Source organism: Tachypleus tridentatus, chromosome 7 (assembly GCF_004210375.1).
Source record: "Tachypleus tridentatus isolate NWPU-2018 chromosome 7, ASM421037v1, whole genome shotgun sequence".
In the NCBI taxonomy this organism is placed as follows: domain Eukaryota; kingdom Metazoa; phylum Arthropoda; class Merostomata; order Xiphosura; family Limulidae; genus Tachypleus; species Tachypleus tridentatus.
In genome coordinates this window covers 42,011,099-42,033,924 of record NC_134831.1, presented here as the reverse complement: position 1 = coordinate 42,033,924, position 22,826 = coordinate 42,011,099, and the positions used below count along the sequence as shown (strand labels likewise).

Below are 22,826 nucleotides of genomic sequence, written 5' to 3'. Positions count from 1 at the left end.
TTCTGCTGTTATGCCAGTATTTGTTTGTTTTTGAATTTGGCACAAAGCTACACAAGGGCTATCTGTGCTAGCCATCCCTAAATTTGTAGTGTAAGACTACAGGGAAGGCAGCTAGTCATTGCCACCCACTGACAATGCATGGGCTACTCTTTTACCAACAAATAGTGGGATTGACTGCCACATTATAACCCCTCCCCCACAACTGAAAGGGTGAGCATGTTTGGCAAGACAGGGATTCAGATCTGCAACCATTAGATTACAAGTCAAGAGCCTTAACCACCTGGCCATGCCAGGCCATAATGCCAGTATCTGAAGCATCAGGCTGAATGATGAATGGTTTACTGAAATCTGGCATTCTATTGATTGGTAAATTTCCTAATGTGTTCTTTAACTTGTGAAATGCCATCTGGTGTGGTTGTTCCTTCTTAATTTTGTTAAGTAGGCCTATCTTGGTCAGTTCAGTTAATGGTGCAATAACTTTGGCATAGTTTGGGATGAACTTCCAGTAGTATCCTGCTAACCCTACCAACTAATTTTGCCATCTTTGTAATTTCATCTTCATCCAGTTGTCTTAAGTCTAGTAAATCTTCATCTTCTGGTTATGCATCTATAACAGCCATCTGTACCTCAATAGTTGTACCTTTTATGTCTTCCTCCATCCCAAAGTACCTCTTTAACAGAATATCATGGTAGATTTTGGTCTTCCCATCCACTTTCACCTTGTAGTTCATTCTGTTGATCTCTTTCTGTACTTCAAAACGTTCTTTTTACTGCAGGGTAAGTTTATTATTGTCTATGGGTAGCAGAACAAAGACCTTCTAACAAACCTTGAAGCTTTGTTCCTTGCCTTCTGCTTTTAGAAGTGCTTTTGACTGCCTTGAATTGCATACAAGTTCTCTCGAGCAAGTTGAGAGATCACCTTCAGTTGGTTTTATAGGTCTACCATGTACTGATATGTGCTCCCCACTTCTGGCTCATCTTCTTTTGTCCATTTGCAGTATTTGCATTGGATGTTGGTGTTTTTCTGAAGAGTGAAAAGCCTCAATTTGCTTGTGTGACTTCTTGATAAGCAAATAATACTGCCTGCAAGTATCTGTCTCAGTCACATAGTCTCTCTTGGCACATCTTCTTTAGCATGTTCTTTAATACTCCATTAACATCTTGTACAAAGTCCATTACATCTAGGGTTGTATTGGGTTGTAAAGAGTTGCTGAGTACTGATGAGTCTACACACTTTCTATATCAGTTATTAAGTAAACTGGATCCTTCTGTTACTCAGAATTTCTCTCAGAAAGCTTAATCTGTGAAATATCTCTAAGAAAGCTTCTGTTATTCTCTCTCTCTTCATACTTGTACTACTGCTTTTGGATAATGTGTTGCATAGTCAACTACTGTTAGTACATACTGGTTGCCCTTGTCAGAAACAGGCTGTAGTAGTCTGATCCAGTCCACTCTGCTGAATGTCTCTTTCTGAGAGGTATTTCACTCAGCAGCACCTTGCTCGCATCTCTGATCCCCAGCTAATAGAAGTTGCTGGTGATTCTGTCTACTGTCTTCTTTGCTCCTATGTGTCTTACTGTAATGGATTCATGAGCCAACTTCATCTATTGAGTCCAGTATTTTGTCAGTACAACCATCTGTTTAACATACCCAGTATAACTGTCTTGACAGATCTGGCACAACACACTCTTCTACTCCTCTATTCTGTAAGTTTCTTTCCTCTTTGTTTTGTGTTTGACTTTCTCCCAGGCACTGTCCCAGTGTTTCTGTAGTGAAGTGTCTTTCTTTTGTGTTTCTTTCAGTTCCTGCAGACCCACATTAAGGACATTGCCCTTTGATACTTGCAGAGACTTGAGGTGTTGTTTGTTCTCTTTTTCTTGAGCTTTAGTGTAACTGCAGATACTTCAACTATTGTTTTTTTTTTTGCGTGGTTTCTCAAACTTTTACCAATGGGTATGTTTCTAATCACACAAGTCATAGATTGGTGTCTTCATACATATGGCCTCAAAGTCTCCCACACAGTGTCTTTGTTCTTGCTGTGGGAAATATTCTTACTGTTCCATCAATCAATACAAAAAAAATTTGCCTTGTATGTTATCTGATCATTAGATAAAAGTCTGGTTTTCACTGCTGCACTACTGCACTCACTGTTTCAGAGAACCTTCACTTTCATGTTCCCAACATAATCTTTGTCTACTGGCATGTTATGATTTGTTGGCACCTCTTGATGTTTGTCACATGCACCAGTACTGTTGACCCATTTGTTAACTTGAGCTGACCATTAGACATGCACTGATTAATCATGGAAATGGTACTTTTTTTCTTGTGGTGGATCTGATGAGTTGTCTCTGTTCTGTTTCTTCTAGCAACAGCATCCATGGGGACAGTCACTCTTGTTTCTTACCAGCACTGTCTTTGTCTCCAACTTCTTTATGTTGAGATTTCTGCTGTTCCTCATTGGTGATGCACTTCCACTCCTTTGCAACATGCCCTATTTGATAATAAACATAGAATCTCTTCTCCCATTTGTCTGTTAAAATCCTATCACCTTTGGTAGACTCCTGCTTCTGGTCAGCCATCAGTGGTTTTGACATTAACTGGATATTCTTGGACTTATACTCCATCCATGGGCTCCCATATACTGTTCTTCCACCTTGATTGTCTTGTCCATGTATTTTGGTGTTATCTCCTTTAGTAAAAATAACATATCAGTTGAGCACATGATCATGAACTGTTTACATATTAGTAGATCTGCCAATCTCTCAAAACGTTTTGTACTTGGCCATGTCAGTCCATCTAGTGTAGTATCACCATAGATGTGCTACAAAGTGAAAAAGTTTCTCCAATGTCAGTTTTCACTTCTGAACTTCAGTGGAAACCTTCTTTAGTAAGCTCATAGTAAAACCAATTTTAACTTGTCATTGTTTATGGCATCGTAATATAAGAAGTAGGTTGAGACAGATTGCCAAGTTAGCTTTGTCCCTGTTCTGACTGGGCAGATATTTCATCTCTTCAGGAAAGCATCCATATCACCTTTCTGTTCATTTATCCCATTGTTGTTCTTGAGTCCTTCCTCTATCTGTATGGTGAGTTTGGCAGTCTTAATTTGTGCTTTTCTCTTTATTTCCAGTTTTTCCTCTTTGTTCTCTTGTCCTCCTTAATTGTTGTCTCTCTTTCTTTTCCTCTCATTATTTCTTTCTCTTCTCTGCCTGAATCTTATTGTTTAATAAACTGTTGTAGTCTGCTATTTTTTAGCCCAAGTTGTTCATCTGTTTTGATCCATTTATCAAAGTCACTTGACATTGTTAAGTAGTGTGGTGGTAAACCACTACAGCTATGTGTGTATGTATATAGGTGTATTTACTTCTGTCATTTGCATCTTCTGCTGCTTCTTACCACTGTGTATTCCTGGCTGGCTCTCCAAATGTCAATTTTACAGGGGGCTGGATTCCTTACAGTTGGTGTATTTTACTTGTTGGAGATAAACTTGAACAATAAATAGACAGCACACAGTTAACTTGTTTAGAAATCATATATTCAAAATCAAACATGTGTACAAAAACTCATTACACTACTGGTTATGGCAGTTATATCCAGAGCTTTAAACAACTGTTTCCTTTCCGTCAAAGCCTACACAGGCTGGTTCAGTTACTTTAGAACAATGTTTAATAAGAAATTATTCTTCATCTCTGTTGTTAGAATACCGCTGTGAAATATACCTCAGGTATTGCCTGTTACAGCTAAACTAACAATGATGCAGTCTAACTTTCCATAACTTACTTTTACTTCTTTTTTTGCACTCTATATCTGCATATATTTATAATTTTTGACAGAAGAACTTGGAAATATCTAGTTCTCTAGTGACAACAATTTTCACATAATGAGAAATATATAGAAGCTTCGAGGGATATGATGTCAACAGTATTACAAAAGCCAGGTACAACAATTAAACTGCATACATGACATATGACTCATACGGTTACTTAACAAAACTTGTCATAACTATAGCTTTAAAAAATAATTAACTTTTAAGACTCATGTTATAAAAATTAAATGTTAGTTAAATGTTAAATCACTAAATAAAATAAATAATAACCTCCACTAAATAGTTTTGTATGTCCAACAAGGGGTTATTGGTGATTTATGTTACAGTTGTGATATGTCATGGTGCTCCAAGATGCAGACAGATAGAAACATCAGCACTATTAAATCATGGTTTGTTTTTACAAGAAATTCACGTGTACTATGTATTTTGTGTTCTTTACACAAGTCATTAGTTCCAAAAAAAAAAAAAAAAGTGTTTGATAATAATGACATGTCATTTGGATAATTCAGTTTAAAGTTATTGAAGAATATAAAATAAGAAACTGCTACTTGTATTGTACATACTGTTGCTTTTTGTTTTTAACATTTTCTTGCCCATTATTTTCATTCTTACATTTATTGACCTATATTATATGCTGTTAAGAGTGCTCTTGTTGTGGCAATAATTAGGAATAACTACTTCATTACAGATGTGTTCAAATTATCAATGTTTTACTGTATGTCTACAGTAAACTAGGATGATTTCTCCTGCATTATTAAGCAGGAAACTTTATGTTACAACTGTATCTGCTTGAGTATCGTGTAGGATTTACAAAGTTGTTGCTGTGAAACTAAGTGGCACATGGTAATTACTGGTATGAGAAATTTAGTGGTATGTGGTAATTATAACTTTCAGAGTGTACTAGTATTTTAAGTATAGGAGCGGTTTAACTGTGATAGTCATTCCTGCCGTTCAGTTGAAAATAGCCATATAAGTGGTGAATGCTGTCGACTTCTTGCCCTCCTAATGGGGTAACATTTCTAAATTAAGGATGGTTATATTTTAATTTAGGAGGGATCTGACTTGGTTACTTAACCTGTGTGTTTCATAGGATGCCATTCATGTCCAAAAAAAGAAATAACAGAGCATTCTATTCATGGACTTGACAGTATGAAACCCATACGTTTTTAATACTTTTTTGAACAATTTGCCCACAAAATTGTATATTGTCTGTGACTTTCCTAGTTATAGGATCCCAAACAACATTGAGTCCCACAAGAAATATATAAACAATAAAAATCATCAGTATTCCAGTAATTACTAATTATCTACATTCTAAAGTCAATAGTACTTGTGCTTTAATATAAATTTAACACAGTACTTATTTTCTTATGGTTCTTGAAGCACTTTGGTTTTAGCATTTAATGCCATCTTTTATTCAGTCTTATTTGCTGTAGAACCATTGAAGTTTTGAATAGAAGAATTCAAAAAATTTTTTGTCAGAAATTTACAGTTGTTCAAATAAAGTATTGTGGATATTTTCTGACTAGTAACCATGGAACATGTTAGTTATTTAGTTGGCTATATGTTATACTTCATTATTTAATACATTTTACATTGATGCAGATAAGTTAAAGTTATATGAACGAAGGTTGTAAGGTTTTTTGTTTTTTTTAAACAAATGCATACTTGCAATTTAATGTTTGTGTCATGTTGATTCTTTATTAGTTCTCCTTGACAATTTTTATTGTTTAGACCAAAACTAATAATGTCATAATGTAGTTGTATGACAGATATTTTTGTTTTCTACAATTCCAGAGAAACATTCAAATCACACTCCAGATCAGAGCTTATTTATTAAATGGCTAAACTATTTTTAATCTGAAACTGTGTTTTTAATTTCCTGCTAGAATGAAATACATATTTTTCATGTTTAGAACTTGTAAATCGAACATTGTGTATTTATTTCCACTTTAACTTCTCTGTAGCACTATATGGAAAAGTATATATGTATTATCAAAGCCTAATCATAATTGAAATGATGATGCATAACACTTAAATGTTTTTATATATATATGCATCTGCATATGCATCTTAGTGTTGTAAACAAATAAATTACAATTTTTGTTTACTGAAAGTTTAAACTTCAGATTTTTATAATCTGTACCTGCTAATTTAAGTATTTACATAACTTGATATGCTGTTAAAGCACAAGAAATGATGGACCCAACAATGACCCATGGGTCATTTCCGTGGCACTCCCGTGATATCAGTGGACGAGCTGCTCGATTGAAACACCTTTCATCATCGTCATCATCATCCAGTAGTAAATCTTTAACAGAAGAAAATATTGTACTAGTTACAACAACTGACATTACTAAACCAGCTGCACCAGTTACAAAAAAATGGACATTACTGCCTGTTACTGTAGAAACTGATGAAATAGTATCAGCTGGGTATGTGTTTTTGAATTACTTTTTAATCCCAGAATTGGCTTCGATAATTTTTTGTAAATGTATTGAAGGATGTTATGCTAAAGTTAATAATATGTGATAACATTTCTTTTACTTAGGGAGAACTTAATTAAATTTACTTGATTCTAATCAACATTTTGTAGTTCAGTATCTGATCATAGTCATAAAAAGCCTTCAGCGAAAGACCATATAATTGTGAAAAACTGGTAACTTAATAAAACCACATCAAAATAAGTTTTTTATATTTCAGTTGATTTAAACATTATTTTTTATATACTGGAGTAAACTTGTGTGTTTTAATCCCTGTAATCAATTACATAAAAACAATGTAGTATCATGTGAACTAATCAATTAATCTCAGTTAGGATTAAATTAATCAGTTTGAACTAGTGTTTGTGATTGATTTTTATTCAATTATTTCACCAGTTGATTAATTGAAAATTAATTACAATTAAATCACTTGCCAAAAACATAGTCAACCAGTTAAGACTCGGGTTTCTCATTATTTACTCACCTTATCTTTGTTATGACAAAGCTACTAAGGCTGTTTGCTGCTGTTACCAGTTTTGAACTGTTGACCAGAAGGAAGTTAACTGTCCAGCAACAACTGTTCCCAACTTTGTTGTTCCTCTCCTAATTGATTAATGGGATTGTCATGAGCATATGTTTAGCCTAACTGACCCCATATTGGAAAATTAATATTTAATATAATTCCAAATTTGTTACATATATGTTCATGAAATTTGGCAGTCTTTTACTAAAAGTGAAAAATCTGTTGAACACAAAAAACTGATTTCCTAATAAACTATTTGTACTAGAGATTCGTCTGGGAATTTATGAAGTCATTCTGATCCAGATGAGTCTCACAACAATATGATTTCTCTATTAAGAATAAGAATACTTTTTCATCTTGTAGTTTTACATTTCCCATGTGCATACATTCTATAATCCTAAATTAACATCAAAGGTTCGTATTTTTGATAAAACTTTAGATTTTATCTCTTTTTTGTTTCTACTCTAACACCACCTGTAGTGAACATTGAAAAATATTAAATGAAATCAGAAGTAAATTTTTTTTCTTACTAGAAAGACTGCAAGTTGTTACAAACAATTACAATTATTTGTCTTAAAAGCTTCAGGCCTATCAACCTTTTCACAAATACTTTTGTTTAATTTAATTACTATATTTGTTTTTATAATTTAACTGATCTTCTGCAGGTTCGAATCCCTGTCATGCCAAACATACTCGCCCTGTCAGTCATGGGGACGTTATAACGTGACGGTTAATTACATTATTCATTGGTAAAAGAGTAGCCCAAGAGTTGGCAGTGGGTGGTGATGACTAGTGGCCTTCTCTATAGTCTTACACTGCTAAATTAGGGATGGCTAGTGCATATAGCCCTTGTGTAGCTTTGCACAAAATTTAGAAACAAATAAACTGACTTTCTAATTAAGCCTGTAAGTCTATTGAAGTAATTCCCTTACATGGCTGAAGTAATATCAGTAATAGTAACAATAAAGCACCATATTTCAAAATTATTGTCAGAACAAGCCAGCCTTATACAGAAATCAGTAAATCTTGTCTTTCTCTTTATTAAATAAAATTCAATAAAATGTGATATATGGGTTTGACTTTGTGGTTTGTGTATCTGTAAAATGAGGCTATAACAGGGCATTACTAAGACTAAATCCACAATTTATATCATGAAAAATCATAATAGAAAACCAGGGTTGGTATGGTACTCTAATGGCTAAAATCCCTGCACCTATGAGCCTGAGTCCCAAGTACTTTAAGTACCTCTGAGCTATAAGCTTATAATACTTCTTAACAGTATCTACCTTTAAGCACATGATTTATGTAAAACACAGGTTACCTTATATAGGGACCAGGCATGACCAGGTGGGTTAAGGTGTTAGACTTATAACCTGAGGGTTACTGGTTCAAATCCCAGTCACACCAAACATGCTTGCCCTTTCAGCTGTAGGGGTGTTATAGTGTGATTGTCAATCCCACTATTCATTGGTAAAAGAATAGCCCAAGAGTTGGCGGTGGGTGGTGATGACTAGCTGCCTTCTCTCTAGTCTTACGCTGCTAAATTAGGGACGGTAGTGCAGGTAGCTCTTGTGTAGCTTAGTGCAAAATTCAAAAACGAAAAAAACATTATAAAGGGTAAAAAACATTGCCTAAAGTAGGCAATTCAGAGTGAAGAAGTGCCATGTAATATAGAGAACTGATAATTGATGATGTATATGAATATTTCATTTTTAAATTAAAATTTAATTATAAATGATGTTTTGATGCCAAACTTGTTTTTGTACATTGACAGTAAAGTGGTTTAATTAAATTTTGAATGCAACTCAGTGAAAGGTTGTGACAGACATGCATTGACCTCCTCATCTGTGTGTGTAGGGTTAATCAGTTAGCAAATATAACTATTCAACCCGCTCTAATATTCAGAGAATTTATTAACACATGAGCTTGTGTTTTACAGAGTAGCTTGCCTGTAGTTCAGTTATTTAATTGTGTGCTCACAGTAAGTTTCTAAAGAGCATATGTTATTTTTGTGGTAGGGAATCAATACAAGTTTTGTGTAACACCATGAGGAGACAAATAATTTCTCGGGCCTTTTATGGATGTAAGTATTAAGCATTTTGTTATTTTATAAATGTTTTGTTTGATTGTTGTTAAAAGAAGCCATAATGTTGACCAGGCTCTTCATAAGCCTGTTTGCAATTTAGAGATACAAACTGGTAAAATCATACAAAATATGCCACAACCTATATTTAGGTACATGTTGGTAAAGTACACAAAATGATGCCATAATCCTCTTCAGAGTTTGTAAAAGTAACGTGAAGTCATTGATTCTTCATATAGGAGCTGCTAAACTACATGAAATCATACCATTATTTCTCATAACAAATGGAGAGTAGAATTGGTGTGTATTTAAATGAACATATTTTGAAAATCAACACATTCTTACAATTGATCACATCAAAGTCTGAGCTAATAGAAAGCGTTTTTCATTCAAATATTAAACAGTACTATTAATATCAAGATAAAAAATGAATAGTTTCATAATATATCAGTTTATCTAGAGATTATAAGCCAATTTTTTTAACAATAGATACTTTTAACTTTTAATTTTCAAGCATTTTTTTCTCTCTCTCTTTCCATTGGAGACACTGTATTATCACAATTACATAATTATTTTTAATTTAACAATGTTCATCCTCTCTGGGACCACCAGATGGTTTCAGGTGCCAAAGGGTCACATGTATATCGTATTTCAAACATTAAGTAAAAAATAATAACCCTAAATGTTTAGGAAGATTATTACTCAATAATATTTTAATTTATATTTTATCATAATGTAATATGTAAAAAAACTTACATTTCTGCATTTATAGACTTTTTTTTTTTTAAGTTTTCTCCCAATCCTACTGCATAGCTAAGAAACTAACATGCCCTGAGAATACAATCAACCAAGTCTTGTTTCTCTTGTAAATTTCTTTCTTTGTCTGTAGATTTATTAATGCAGACCTCTGTTCACATCATATGTTGTGTGGTTTTAAAAGAGTGTGAGTGAAGAATAGCTGTGAAAGTAGCTAAAGGTACAATTTAGATACCATTGTTATATATATCAAATTAAGAACTATGTATTAAGTGTGAGGTGAATAATGTAATTCCTGCTAAGAATAATAATGACAATTAGCTAAAAGTTGAGAAGAATTTAAAGTCACAGATCTGGGAATTGTTATGGTTTGTTTAGACATTTTGTTTTCATTCCTGAAAATGTTTTAATGTTAAATTGTATTTGTTTGAATGTTATTAGGTTTAGATAATCAAATAAGGATAGCACATTATTCTAGTGACTGAAATGTGACTAATTCTTATTTATAGAATATTGTTATAAAGTTTATTCAAACAATGCATATAAATAAAATAATTTTATCTTGAATAAAAACAATGTATCTTTATTAGATTGATTTTGATCAATAATATTGTTAACTAAAATATAGTTATGTAGGTTGACCTGACACCATTCTTAAAGGTCAGATTCTAAGGTCACTGATACACCTCTTTCAGTTTATGTAATGTTTTTCAAGTTGTGGTCAGAAACAGTAACTGCTGTAATCTGTAAAAGTTTAAAAATTAAACAAAAAATGTTAATGAAGATTACAGTAATAAGTTAAAACATTAAAAGTACTTCCTCTCACTTTAATCCCCCAAAAACATGAAAATGTTAAAAAAACTACATAAATTTATTTAACTCAAAATAGATACTATATTAAAAGTTTTAAGTAAGTTTTATGCAATCTGATTAAATATTTCTATTGTTAGAAGAAAAAAAAAACTCCATGGAATATCAATAACACTTTACATTAAAAACTTATTGGTTTGGTTCTTTTCAACCTGTAGGGCTTGCTCACTGTCGTCACCTGCGTACAGTTCGTACTCACCTCTCTGGGCTGGTAAACCCAGTGATTGTGTCACACAAGGAACCTACTGATGCAACTTCAGGACTAACCTCTGAGGTGTGGAATAACCTCCAGGAAAGTGGCTGTGTAAGAAAAGCTGCTGAAATCTACAGATTGACATACTATGGTGGATTAGAGCACAGCATCAGAAAGGAGGTAGAAAATGGTGTAACATTAACTTTCTACTACTTGCTAACTTCACTTTTCCAAAAGTATTAAATGAATTTTTGTTACCTCATATAATTGTTTTGTTTTTACTTATGGACGTTTTAAAATAAACTGGGTTTTAATATGATGTACATTTCTCTAATTAAGCCTTCACTTGAATATATTCAAATGTTTCAATTTGGGTATTTTTTAATAGTCTTGAAACGTTTGAACTAAGTTTCACGTCAATGTCTGAATGTTTACGTATGTATGTGATAATAATGTTTGAGTGATTTTATTAGTTTTTACCTTACACTTCAGCAAACTTTAGATACAGCATTATATACCTGTGCCTCAGTTTCTATTTTTTTCATTTATAGTTAGATGTTTACAACTTCCCATGTTATGAATAGGTAAACTAGGCTACTGTTGAAGAAATGTGAATAGTAGATGAACTTTAATAGACAGCTTTATAATTGGTATCAATAAATGTACCTGGATATGAAATAAAAATCTTCATACTAAAAGAAAATTTGAATGGTATGTTTGGCTTTTATTTTATATTTCTTGTAGTTGATGTTAAAAACCTTTAAGAATTCTTCCCTTTCTATGTGTAGGGTCCACAAAAATAGTGTTAAAAATAATTTCTTGTAAATGTTAGAGTAAAACAAATTTGTTAGTTTGAAAAATGGGTTATTTTGTTTGTATAGGTGTGGCCTTTCTTGCTAGGCCATTATCAGTTTGACAGTGCCCCTGAAGAAAGGCAGGAACATGACAACAGCATAAGGATGGCATATGAGAGAACCATGTCAGAATGGCTTGCTGTAGAAGCCATTATTCGACAACAAGACAAAGAAATCATGGCAGCTAACATGGCCAAGCTCTCCTCAGAAAGTGCTAACAGTGAGATACCTCTTGTAGGTAAGTATTTAGTCTGCCTCTAGTAAAGGCTCCAATGGAAGAATAAATCTGGTCCTGCCAGTGGTAAAGGCTTTCTTTTGGGGGTATAAAATTAGTCCATGGCCCTGCTAATGGAAACAAACTTAGTCTTGTGCCTTATAAGAACTTTACCTGGGGGCAGAAATTGTTCTTGAAGCTTTAGCTGTCTGTCCAAGGCTTGTTTTGGTTTGTTTTTTAATCTCATATGGTAAGTGAAATCTTTTAAGGACTAGTTTGTTGATTTATAAATTAGTTTTCATACACATTAACTCAGACAAAATCTTTTTTTTTCCTCAAGTAAAAAGTTATCTCGAAAAAGAAATTCCTTTGTCCTCATTATTGATCATATGTTCTATATTAGCTAAAATTTATTGGGCTCTCCTTTTATCTGTCTGTTGAAGTGGATTTTTCTTTTTTATAATGTCATTACAAAGGACCTAAAGATGGCAACTTGAGCAATGAAGTGTTTGAAGATATTAGTTTTGACGAAGAGTCATTTGAGGAACCTCATGAAGGGAATATTCTTGAAGAAGAATCTGACGTGATACAGGTATTGGATTAGTTTCTTAACATATTATTCAGTGGAGAACGTTAACAGTATGTACAGTGTGTTTATTTTCTAGTTGGCTGTCCATGCTTATGTTGTAGACCCCATTGACACTTTGTGATTCTATGTTACTGGTTGATTTTTAAACCCATGTCACTTAGTTTCTCAGAGTTTCTTCAACTTTTATGCAATTTTACATATTATGGAAGTAAAAAATATTGATGTCTTGTGATGTGTTAACTGTCTATGAACACTATGCGAATTACAAAATTGTTTCAAGGTAAATAGAAGCATAAAGTTTATTTTATGGAGAAAAAACTTGATTCATTATAAACTATATCATTTTTCATTTAGTTGTATCATTTAGTTTTTAAGTTGAATTTTGAGCAACATTAGGTGAAAAAGCATTACAATTTAAGGTTGTAATTAAAAACAAATAAAACTATAGAGAACATTCTGTGTAAACAGATTTTGAAATCACCAATTAATTTAAAAGTATTAATCCTTTTGCTATGAGCTCAATATAATATATTGGAGTTCATCTACACATTTGTACACATTAAGTGTTTGTGCTATAACTTTTGACACAGCATGTGTATGTCCACAGAACTGGGTGGACTTTTAGCAAATGTTATCTGATTTTTTTGTATACAAAATACTTATTTTTCATGAAATATTTTTACAAAAGATTTGTTTATGAGAATGGTATTTTTTGTTACTAGTCTGAATACAAAGTGATTTCATGTTATGATTAAAAAAAACAACTTTGTCCCCTAAATCTGAAATATTATTTGCTTAATCTTTAAAGCCTCCTAAATACATTTCAAATGTTTGTTTTTAGTAAGACTTTGTATTTTACTATTTTTTATACTTTAATTATGGGGTGTCTGTCATTTAACTAATCTCATAACCATCATAAAAGAACTAGGAAATATAAATTATACTTTTTCATGCTAGAATAATTACATATTGTAACATGAAAATACAAATATTTAGTATAAGTAAATTAAGTCTTGTATAGCTGTATATTTATTTATTTTCTTTTTATTATATTGATCTTCTAGTTATATCTAGCTAACATTATGTAACTTGTATTTACAAGGTGCATGTGCTCTCATGCTACATATCCAGTAATATAAAACTGACCTTTAGTCTTCCCTGTCTTGGCTGTGTTTCTGTGGACTAGTATTTTGTAATATAGTCACATTTCATATATATATATATATATATATATATTATTATATATATATATATATATGTATATTAGTTTGTTATAACTTAAACAAGCTGAAACAAAAATAAATTAAACAAAACATGATATACTAATTGAAAAGATCCTAGGGTACAAGCTATAATATGAGATTATAAAATGTACCCTAGGTTTTGGAGGTGACTGTGGAAGTAGGAGCCACATTACATGGGGGATACACTGTCTATCAGTCATAACTTCCATTCACTAGTCTCACATAAGAAATAAAAATGTAGCAATAGGTATAGAAATTAGGAGAGCAAGATGTGGGTGCTCAAGCCCACAACATCACACATCTATATTACCCTTCACTGCCTGCAGACAGTTGTGGGAAGGTGACTGCTCTCCAAAGTAAAAAAGAAAAATTAATTGAAATAAGAAAATAAGATACTACCATTTGGGGGTAAATAAGTTGAAAACTTACCTCTTGAAGGTAGCATTTCAGCCCCCTGTAGGGTAGAATGGCATCAATTTATAGCACAGAAGAAAAATTATACTAGTTTGAAGCATCCCATCCAGTTGTCTAAACAAACCAGTATAGCTCCCAACCACTGCCCATTTATTAATTCTACTGTGACTATCATGCTTAAAACAAGCCTTTACATGCAGCAAGGTGTACATCTGCATAAAGTAGTGCCAAGTTGTTAAATGACCTTATTCATAACTAAAAATAGTTATTAGAAATTTTAAATAAGATGCTTCTAATTTTTATTTCTTTATATTCATTTAATACAATCTTATATTTGTTACAGAATAGTTTAATAATTTTATAGATTATTACCATTTAGAAATAAATTATTAAACTTATTTTTCTTAAAATATAGAACAATAAATCAAGAAGCAAAGTAAAGAATTCTCTTCCAGTTACAACCTTTGTACCCAGTTGCTGCTGGACATAGGTTACTAAGTCTTTCAAAATTTTGCATGTGGAGGATATCAAACTAAATTTTTTTTTAGACTTTACAGGCATGCATGCACACAGTTGAATAACCAAACAGCATAAATAAAGATATTAATACCATAGACCTTCACTATATGTTATAAAGCTTAGTAACTATGTTATATTGAGATTGTAAACAAATTTGTAACTTGGAGCAGGTTGAAGACACAACCTATGGCCTTGATATCTTGGATCAAATGAATATGATAGCCTTTTCACAGATTAAACTTCCTGAGAAAACCACTCTGGGGGACATTCTAAACTGTAGATTGGTTATTCACATGTCATATACTGTAGTAACAGTATAGGAGACCATTTTTAAATATGGAAAGAAGTGAATGGAGCCACTGTTCAATTACGTGCATAAGCCATATTTTAACAAAATCAAAAGATATGAGGTTCTCATTTTATATTCTAACTTAATAATATTGATGCTTTGAGTTCCTAATTTGTACAAAACTATAGACTTAGTATTTTGACATCACAAACATCTAATTTTAAATAGTGCTGCATTCAAAATACCATGTGGCTCACTAAAATCTATATTTCGATGTGTGCTTTTACTATTTTTAAATTAAGAAATTAACTAATCTACAATTTGATTCAAAACTTATTTACATAAATTCATAAAATAGTAGTTCAATAAAATTTTGAATGAAGTCAACAAGCTCAATGATTTGGCCTATTACCTTCAACCTGTAGTAAAAGGGTTGATAGATTGGTATTAAATGGTTATTTAAATAAGATAGCTGGTCAGACATTTTCTACTAACATCAGTTTAAAGTTGTGTTATTTACATATAGTAAGATTACATCTTACTGTTGTTTTGTAGATTGTATTTAACAAAGACCATACTGATTTATATGTATTCATACATGTCTATATGAAATTATAAACCTTCCAACTTCAAGAATTTGTTCAAAGTACTTACAAACCCTGAAAATATATCTGGAGAAATTTTCCTCAAAATTGTATTTGTGTTTTAGAGTTCTGGGGAAGTCTTTTCACCAGATGAGGAAAAGTGCTCAAAAGCAGATGTTGGATCACAGCCTGTTTCACATCCATCTGTTAGAGGGCACTTGATAAGACATTATCAAGGTAAATTAGAAAATAAAGCATCTGTGAAATAACTTATCATATCAGAAAGGCATATCATATCAATTTTAACATATCAGAAAGGCTCATTTGCTTTCTAAACGATATGATTTTAACCCTTACAATGAAACATGCTTATCATTTACAAATATTAATGCACTTAATACTTAAAACTGTTGCAGTTCTATTATTACAAAGTTGAGGGAAATAAAAATTACATGTTTAGTAAATATTTTATTTATTGGTATTGTAATTTGTCCATAAAGGCATTGGCAGGTACAGACTGAAACAGTTTCAAACAAGTACAAATATGTTTAACCAAATTAAACTAAATAGCTTGAGAATCTCATAAATAAAGTTTAAAAAGCAATCTTAAGCTTCTTTCCTCCTGCCTTCTAGTGAATGTAAAGGTTACCAGCTATTTACTTTCTGTTAAACATACCTGTTTGTAAGCTGCTTCAATCTGTACATGATGATGCCTTTATGGGTAAAATCATGGTAGTAATAAATTAGATATATGTGAAACATGCAGTTGTCTCTGTTCTCTTTGATTTTTGATCATTATTTGCATCTCTGGTTATTGTGCATCTATATATAATTTTTCAAGGATTTTATTTTAAGGAAAATCAAAATAATTTTCAATTTGTCCAAATTCTTGTTGTTGTAAAAATATTTTATTTACTGTGATAGCATTTAGCCTTGATTATACAATATCAAGGTTGTTTGTTTATCCTTAACCAAAGAATGGGTTGCATCATTAAAAATAATTAAACAGAATTATCCTTTTCTTTTCTAGTGGATAATCAAAGTCAAAGCATTCTAATAACAAATCCTTCAGTGGACATCAGTGGTACACAACTGGAAGTTGAAGTTGCCATTCACAAAAAGGACAATGGACAACCAAATGCTGAGGCTGGTCTATCACAAGCTGAACAGTTTACTCAAGATGAGCTGCTTCCTGGAGACTATGGTGATGGAGGAAGTCAGCTTTCTGGAGAATCTAGGTCAAGCTGTGTTTCTCCAGTTTCTTCAAGTGGTGGGGTCTTCCCAGTATGTAAATTTAATTATCCACATAATCGTTTTTCACAGACTTTCTGTAATACCCATAAATGAATTGAAATACACATTGTGTAAAAAAAAGATAAAATGGTGTGAATGTCAGTTTTTACTGGTATAAAGGCTTATTCTCATCCACCAGGTGGAGATTTTAGACCAATTCTCATTGAACCTCCACAGGATTGAAAAAGATGTCCAAAGATGTGACCGAAACTACTGGTACTTTACCAACGAGAACTTAGAAAAGCTCAGAAATGTGATGTGCACGTGAGAAACTTTGTATATTTACAGAATGTAACTTACTTTACTGAACATAATTGTTTCAAACCTATAAATTATGTTTACATTTTCTTTTAAGTATGCATTTTACTGCAATGGGTTGTAAATATTTTAACAGACAGTGTATTGCAACATTTTGGGATAGCTGCTGTGACCGATATGAACCAAGCAGCAGCACTTTTTTATTAGCAATGTGTTGAGTACATTTCCTAACTGTCAGCTCTTCTGGCTGCTATCAGATGCAGAGAAGCTTTTCTCATAAAGTTTTCATTTTGTTTTGTTAATTTTTTTTCACATGATGTTTTCCTAGTATTGAAAATTACTTAGTTTGGAGCAGTAAACATTTTCTTGATCTTTAGACCAAATGTTCAGCTCTAAGTAAGTTGGGCAATTACCAGATTGTGTGATTTTTTCAGTACTGGTTCCTACTTGGCTATGGCTGGAGGTGTTTCTTTTCTTTTAATTGTATTCAGTACCACACACGTTCTTTCTGATAGTTACTGTATAAATATTGAAATTAGTAAATGCTATCTTTTCACCTCAAAGCTACACAGTGGGCTGTCTGCATTATGTTATGTCTACTGTGAGTAAACAAACCTGAAATTTTAGTATTGTATGTCCCTACATTTACTGTTGATGTACCAGCAGTAAATATTGTATTGTATTTCTTGCTGCACAATTATAACGTTAGGGGAGAGGGACATATTCCTGGTTATAAGGTTAAAAAAATGGTTGTAAAAGTGTTGAAATATAGTATAAGTGCAAATATTGATCCCTTTTTTTAAAATCTTAAATGTTGCATGAATTTGTTTATTGTGACTAATTATATTGATTTTGAGTTGTACAGTTTTCATTTCTTACATCAAAAAGTATTATAGAATGTGCATTTCCCATCCAGTGTACTCCGGAGAGAAGCTACTTTTTAAAAAAAATTGCTCTGAAATTATTTAAATTGTTTTTCATGATTCATCTGTGCCATACATGTTGAACAAAGCACTTCTTCAGTACATGTACAGCTTATGTCTGATTATGGTGGTATTAACAAAATATTTATTTATACTTCAGGTATGTGTGGGAACATTTAGATGTCGGCTATGTCCAGGGAATGTGTGATTTAGTGGCACCTCTACTAGTGATCTTTGATGATGGTAAGTTTTTATTCAACTAAGAAAAACATACCTTGAAATCTGAATAGGTGATATTTAAAAAGGCTAAATAAATAAAACTTAAGAACCCTGTATGATATTATCTTAATGAAGAACCAGTCAGTGAAACTTCTTTTGTACGTATGACATACTCTTGTATCATTTACCACTTAAAAATACTATGTATCTGACAGTATATAAGGTTTAAACAACTGATACAAGTTGAATATGTTAAACAGAACTACAGTGTTGAGCTTCATATGATGTTGGAGAGAAATTCCTTTTAGGTCTTTGCATTAAAACAACTATAGGTATAGAGGTCTTGCACTGACATCTTGCCCTCTAGTGTCCCAACAGTAAGTCTTGAAGGGTTATATTATTAAAACAAAACAAAACTGGGTTTTGATACTGTGGTAGGCACAACACAGATAGTTAATTGTGTAGGTTTGTGCTTAACAACAAACCAATGAATCATATTGAAAATATGATCTATAATTTACTCTGCCATATTGGATATCAAATACATATGGGAAATTGATCATATTGTATATTGTTATCTGATGCTATAAATTATCTTGTTGATGGGCATTAGGAAAGGTACATTAAGAAACTGAATGTTTGCAAATATTTTGATATGTATTTTATCAAAGAAAATGCTCATATCACCAACAACTTCACCAGACCATGATTTGTATTGATATAGGTTTGCTGTTGATAGCTAGAAGGGAATGTTTGTTCAATATGGCAGCAATGAAAGAAAGTTTTGTGACATTAAGTGTAAGAACTCTGTACATAAGTTCTATAAGGAATGTGTTAGCTACTCTGATTAATAACAATGAAAAGAAATTTTAAAAAATATAAATGATTAATAAGATAAAAGAAAGTAGGTAAGGTGAAGCATTGACAGTCTGGTAGCTATTTTGTTCAAAGTCACTCAAGGTTGTTTCAGTGAAGAAATAACACATTACAAAAATGCTGTACTATCTTAGTGAGCCTACATACAAAGAGTCTTAATTCCATAACACTAAATGTGACAGTGTTACACATTTTTCATTATTGGGAATGATTTAGTACTTGATAAATAGTCATGTTGGATTGAGGATATTTATTATTTGTTAACTGTTTTTAATCATAGAGCATGACTTAGTACTTAAGTAGTTATGTTGGATTTTAGGTAACTAGACATGATTGGATACATGTTTTTCATTATTAGGAGAGACTTGAAGCTTTAAAGGAAGTTACATTAGATTGGAGAACACTGAGTGAATGAATTATTTTTATTTCATTAAGTGTCAGTGGTTGGTTGAAAAAAGAACAAAGTGAAGATGTTTATAAAGTGACATTTATAAGAGTTTGACAGCTCACTGTTAACTTCCTGTATATATTGAACTTTCATGTTCCGTCATATCTCTTCAGTTAAAGGTTTGTACAAATGAACTTAGATGAAGCCTCACCTATAATATGCAGTCATAATAATTGGTTTTAGAATTGTGCTTTACTGTTTGAATTCATTCAAAGACTAAACATATTTTGTAACACCTTTGTTGTGATATCTCTTAAGTCTGTAAATAAAAGTAGTTGATATAACTTTCCTGTTGTGTGGTTTTCTCAACAGAGGTGTTGTCCTACAGCTGTTTCTGTGAACTTATGAAAAGGATGGTTGTGAATTTTCCTCATGGTGGAGCCATGGATGCACATTTTGCCAACATGAGGTCCCTTATTCAGGTAAACAAAACTATTATTACAACTGATCATTTTACTCTTTAGAATAATGTGATGTTGTAAAACTAGAAGGAAGTGAAAGTTCAGTTTTTGTTATTTGCAGGGTTCTTACACATCCTGGAAGTTTTTGTTGTACTTATCAACTAAAATTAAATGGAATGTATCACTTCCTAACGTACTTAGATAATTTTATTGAATAATATTAATATTATGAGCAAGGTAAGTTGGAGTTTTAACATGTTTCTTTTTAGTCACTAGAATTTACTATAAATGACACTAAAGTAGATTAACACACCACCAGGTGTCTTGTGGTTACATTTCTTTTAGAGTATGGCAATAAAATGAAGGTGTTTATTTCTTATGCAAGAATCTATGGAATTAGATATAGATCCACAAACTTATATTGTAGATACTGGATGGAGAAATGTTTGAGCTGATGCACAAGAACGGTGACTATACTCATTTTTACTTCTGTTATCGGTGGTTTCTGCTTGACTTTAAAAGAGGTAAGGCTATTCAACATTTCATTTCCCAAGTAGTTTCTTTTTTTATGAATAATGCAATCTTTTTTTTAACAGACTTAAGTGTGTTGTAAAATGAATGTATATGGTAACCACAGATTGAAATTTAGATTAACAGTAGAAATTATTAAAGCTAACACTGACTCATTCTGAGTTACTTTTACTGGGGTAGATATAACTAGTTCATCTTTACAAAATCAAGTTACATGGTGCAGTTCTTGGAGACTTCTAATTCTTTAATTTATATTACATCATCCCTATTTGTTTTTCTCATTAACTTGTCCATTTCTGATGATAAACAAATTAAATACTTTATGTATAGGTAGAAAATATTAACTATTAATGGATGTGGTATTACATAAGAATCATACTTCACTGATAAAAATTTAACTTGTAGAACTTATCTATGATGATGTCTTCAGTGTGTGGGAGACTATTTGGGCTGCCAGACATGTTGCTTCGAACCATTTTGTTCTATTCATTGCATTGGCCATGGTGGAATATTACAGAGATATAATCTTGGATAATAACTTGGATTTTACAGACATCATAAAATTTTTTAACGGTAAGTTTTATAATTTGACATTAACTAATAAAGCATGAAAGAAACAGATGAGCAACAGTAATAGGCAGTTTTTATTACACTTATTATGAAATGTATAATGAAATCCATTTCAGTAGAAGCTTACACCAAGTTTCAAACTATTTTTTAGCTTCAGCTGAAACTAATACACACCAGAAGGCTGCACCCTATAACTAGTGAAGCTTTAATGGATTTTTAGGTTTCAGCTAAAGCTAATACACACCAGTAAGTTTAAGTTAATATTAATAAGCATATTCATGCTAGACCATTCTGGATAATAAAATTATTACACATAAAAGTAATTGATAAGTTGCAGTTAAAATCTGTCTGAATCTGAGGACAGCCATCTACAATGAATTCCAGAGACAACACTTCACAACACAGTGCTGGAAAATGTTCCACTGTTTCTTCATGCAAGTACTGCCCAACGATTGGTTGTGTTAACTAACTGTTTTCCCTCTAGCCTACCAGTTCAAAATTGGAGTTGGTCCCTGTGTAACATCACAAATAAAACAGCAGGATGTAGAAGAATTCAGTTAAAAAGAGAAGTAGTTTTAAACTTCAGTTAAAAACAGGCCTGTGAAAATGATTGAATATCTAAGAATTTATCTTTATCCTCCATTTCTCCAACATTTGATACTAAATTGTGTAACAGTCACTATCTTCATGAATATGAAAATCCAAGGTAGAATTGCCAAACTTTTACCATGATGCCTCAGATGAACTATAATTTCCTCAGTCTAATAAACATCTTTCTAAATTCCAAAGATACAATTAAAACTGATAAATTAGATGGTTAAGTTGGAACTGTTTGTTTGTTTTTGGAATTTTGCACAAAGCTACTCGAGGGCTATCTGTGCTAGCCGTCCCTAATTTAGCAGTGTAAGACTAGAGGGAAGGCAGCTAATCATCACCACCCACCGCCAACTCTTGGGCTACTCTTTACCAACGAATAGTGGGATTGACCATAACATTATACACCCCCACGGCTGGGAGGGCGAGCATGTTTAGCGCGATCGAACCCGCGACCCTGGATTACCGCACGCCTTATGCGCTTGGCCATGCCAGGCTCAAGTTGGAACTGGTAACTGCTACTCCATTTGCTCTGGTTAAGTTTTGGAAGTACAACTTATAGTTTTTGAAGTTGGGAAACAATGTGTATTAATTACCTTCATTGTTTAAAAATTACTACAAAAAGATTATATCTTGCTTGTCTTGGGCTAGGGTCAATAGGGTACCAGTGTTGGACATTCTCAATTGGTGTTGTAGATATTGTGTTTGATGCTGGTGTTTGAGTACAGTACTCAAGAAACTCTGGTGCTGCTGCCACATCTTTATTTGGCATTGCAGTGTGCCCCATGGTAGGGCTCAATGGTGGGTGGAATCAGTGGGCACTGAAACATTCCTTTTTTATTATGGATACCCCTAATCAAAATCTAAATAAAATAGTAAAAAAAGATCATTAGAAAATGACCACATCTTGAAGATTCTGAACAGCAATCTTCAACTTCAACACCTGTACATCATTTTCTGATATTATATTCTTTATCAGACAAATGTCTCAATTTATTTTTAATTTGGAAGGCACTAGAGGGACTTGCTAACTCTCCCAAGTCAGTCAAAAAGCTACGTTCTGGGGACATCTTGGTGGAAACACCCATTTATAAACACACTGAACTCCTTTTGCAATTGAAAGTCATTGTAGATATACCCATTGAGGTCACTCTCCATGCTATTTTGAATTTGGCATGAGGAGATTTTCTTGAGACAGATTTGAAGAACATCTCTGATCCAGAGATCTTTGCTGGTTTCTCCACCCAAGGAGTTTCTGCAGTGAGGCGTATC

The 22,826-nt window shown here is 32.4% G+C and overlaps 1 protein-coding gene across 5 annotated transcripts in view; it reads left to right on the top strand.

The window, feature by feature from the left end:
- LOC143255514 (small G protein signaling modulator 1-like) overlaps window positions 1–22,826 on the top strand; it is an 83,936-nt gene that overhangs the window by 57,533 nt on the left and 3,577 nt on the right. For all 5 annotated transcript variants that reach the window (XM_076511296.1, XM_076511295.1, XM_076511298.1 and 2 more), the window contains 12 exons: window positions 6,015–6,261; window positions 8,851–8,915; window positions 10,700–10,914; window positions 11,616–11,826; window positions 12,279–12,394; window positions 15,567–15,678; window positions 16,472–16,725; window positions 16,874–16,998; window positions 18,076–18,158; window positions 19,771–19,880; window positions 20,287–20,383; window positions 20,796–20,963. In XM_076511296.1, coding sequence (XP_076367411.1) covers window positions 6,015–6,261; window positions 8,851–8,915; window positions 10,700–10,914; window positions 11,616–11,826; window positions 12,279–12,394; window positions 15,567–15,678; window positions 16,472–16,725; window positions 16,874–16,998; window positions 18,076–18,158; window positions 19,771–19,880; window positions 20,287–20,383; window positions 20,796–20,963 — 1,803 coding nt within the window. The remainder of the gene's footprint in view (window positions 1–6,014; window positions 6,262–8,850; window positions 8,916–10,699; window positions 10,915–11,615; window positions 11,827–12,278; window positions 12,395–15,566; window positions 15,679–16,471; window positions 16,726–16,873; window positions 16,999–18,075; window positions 18,159–19,770; window positions 19,881–20,286; window positions 20,384–20,795; window positions 20,964–22,826) is intronic.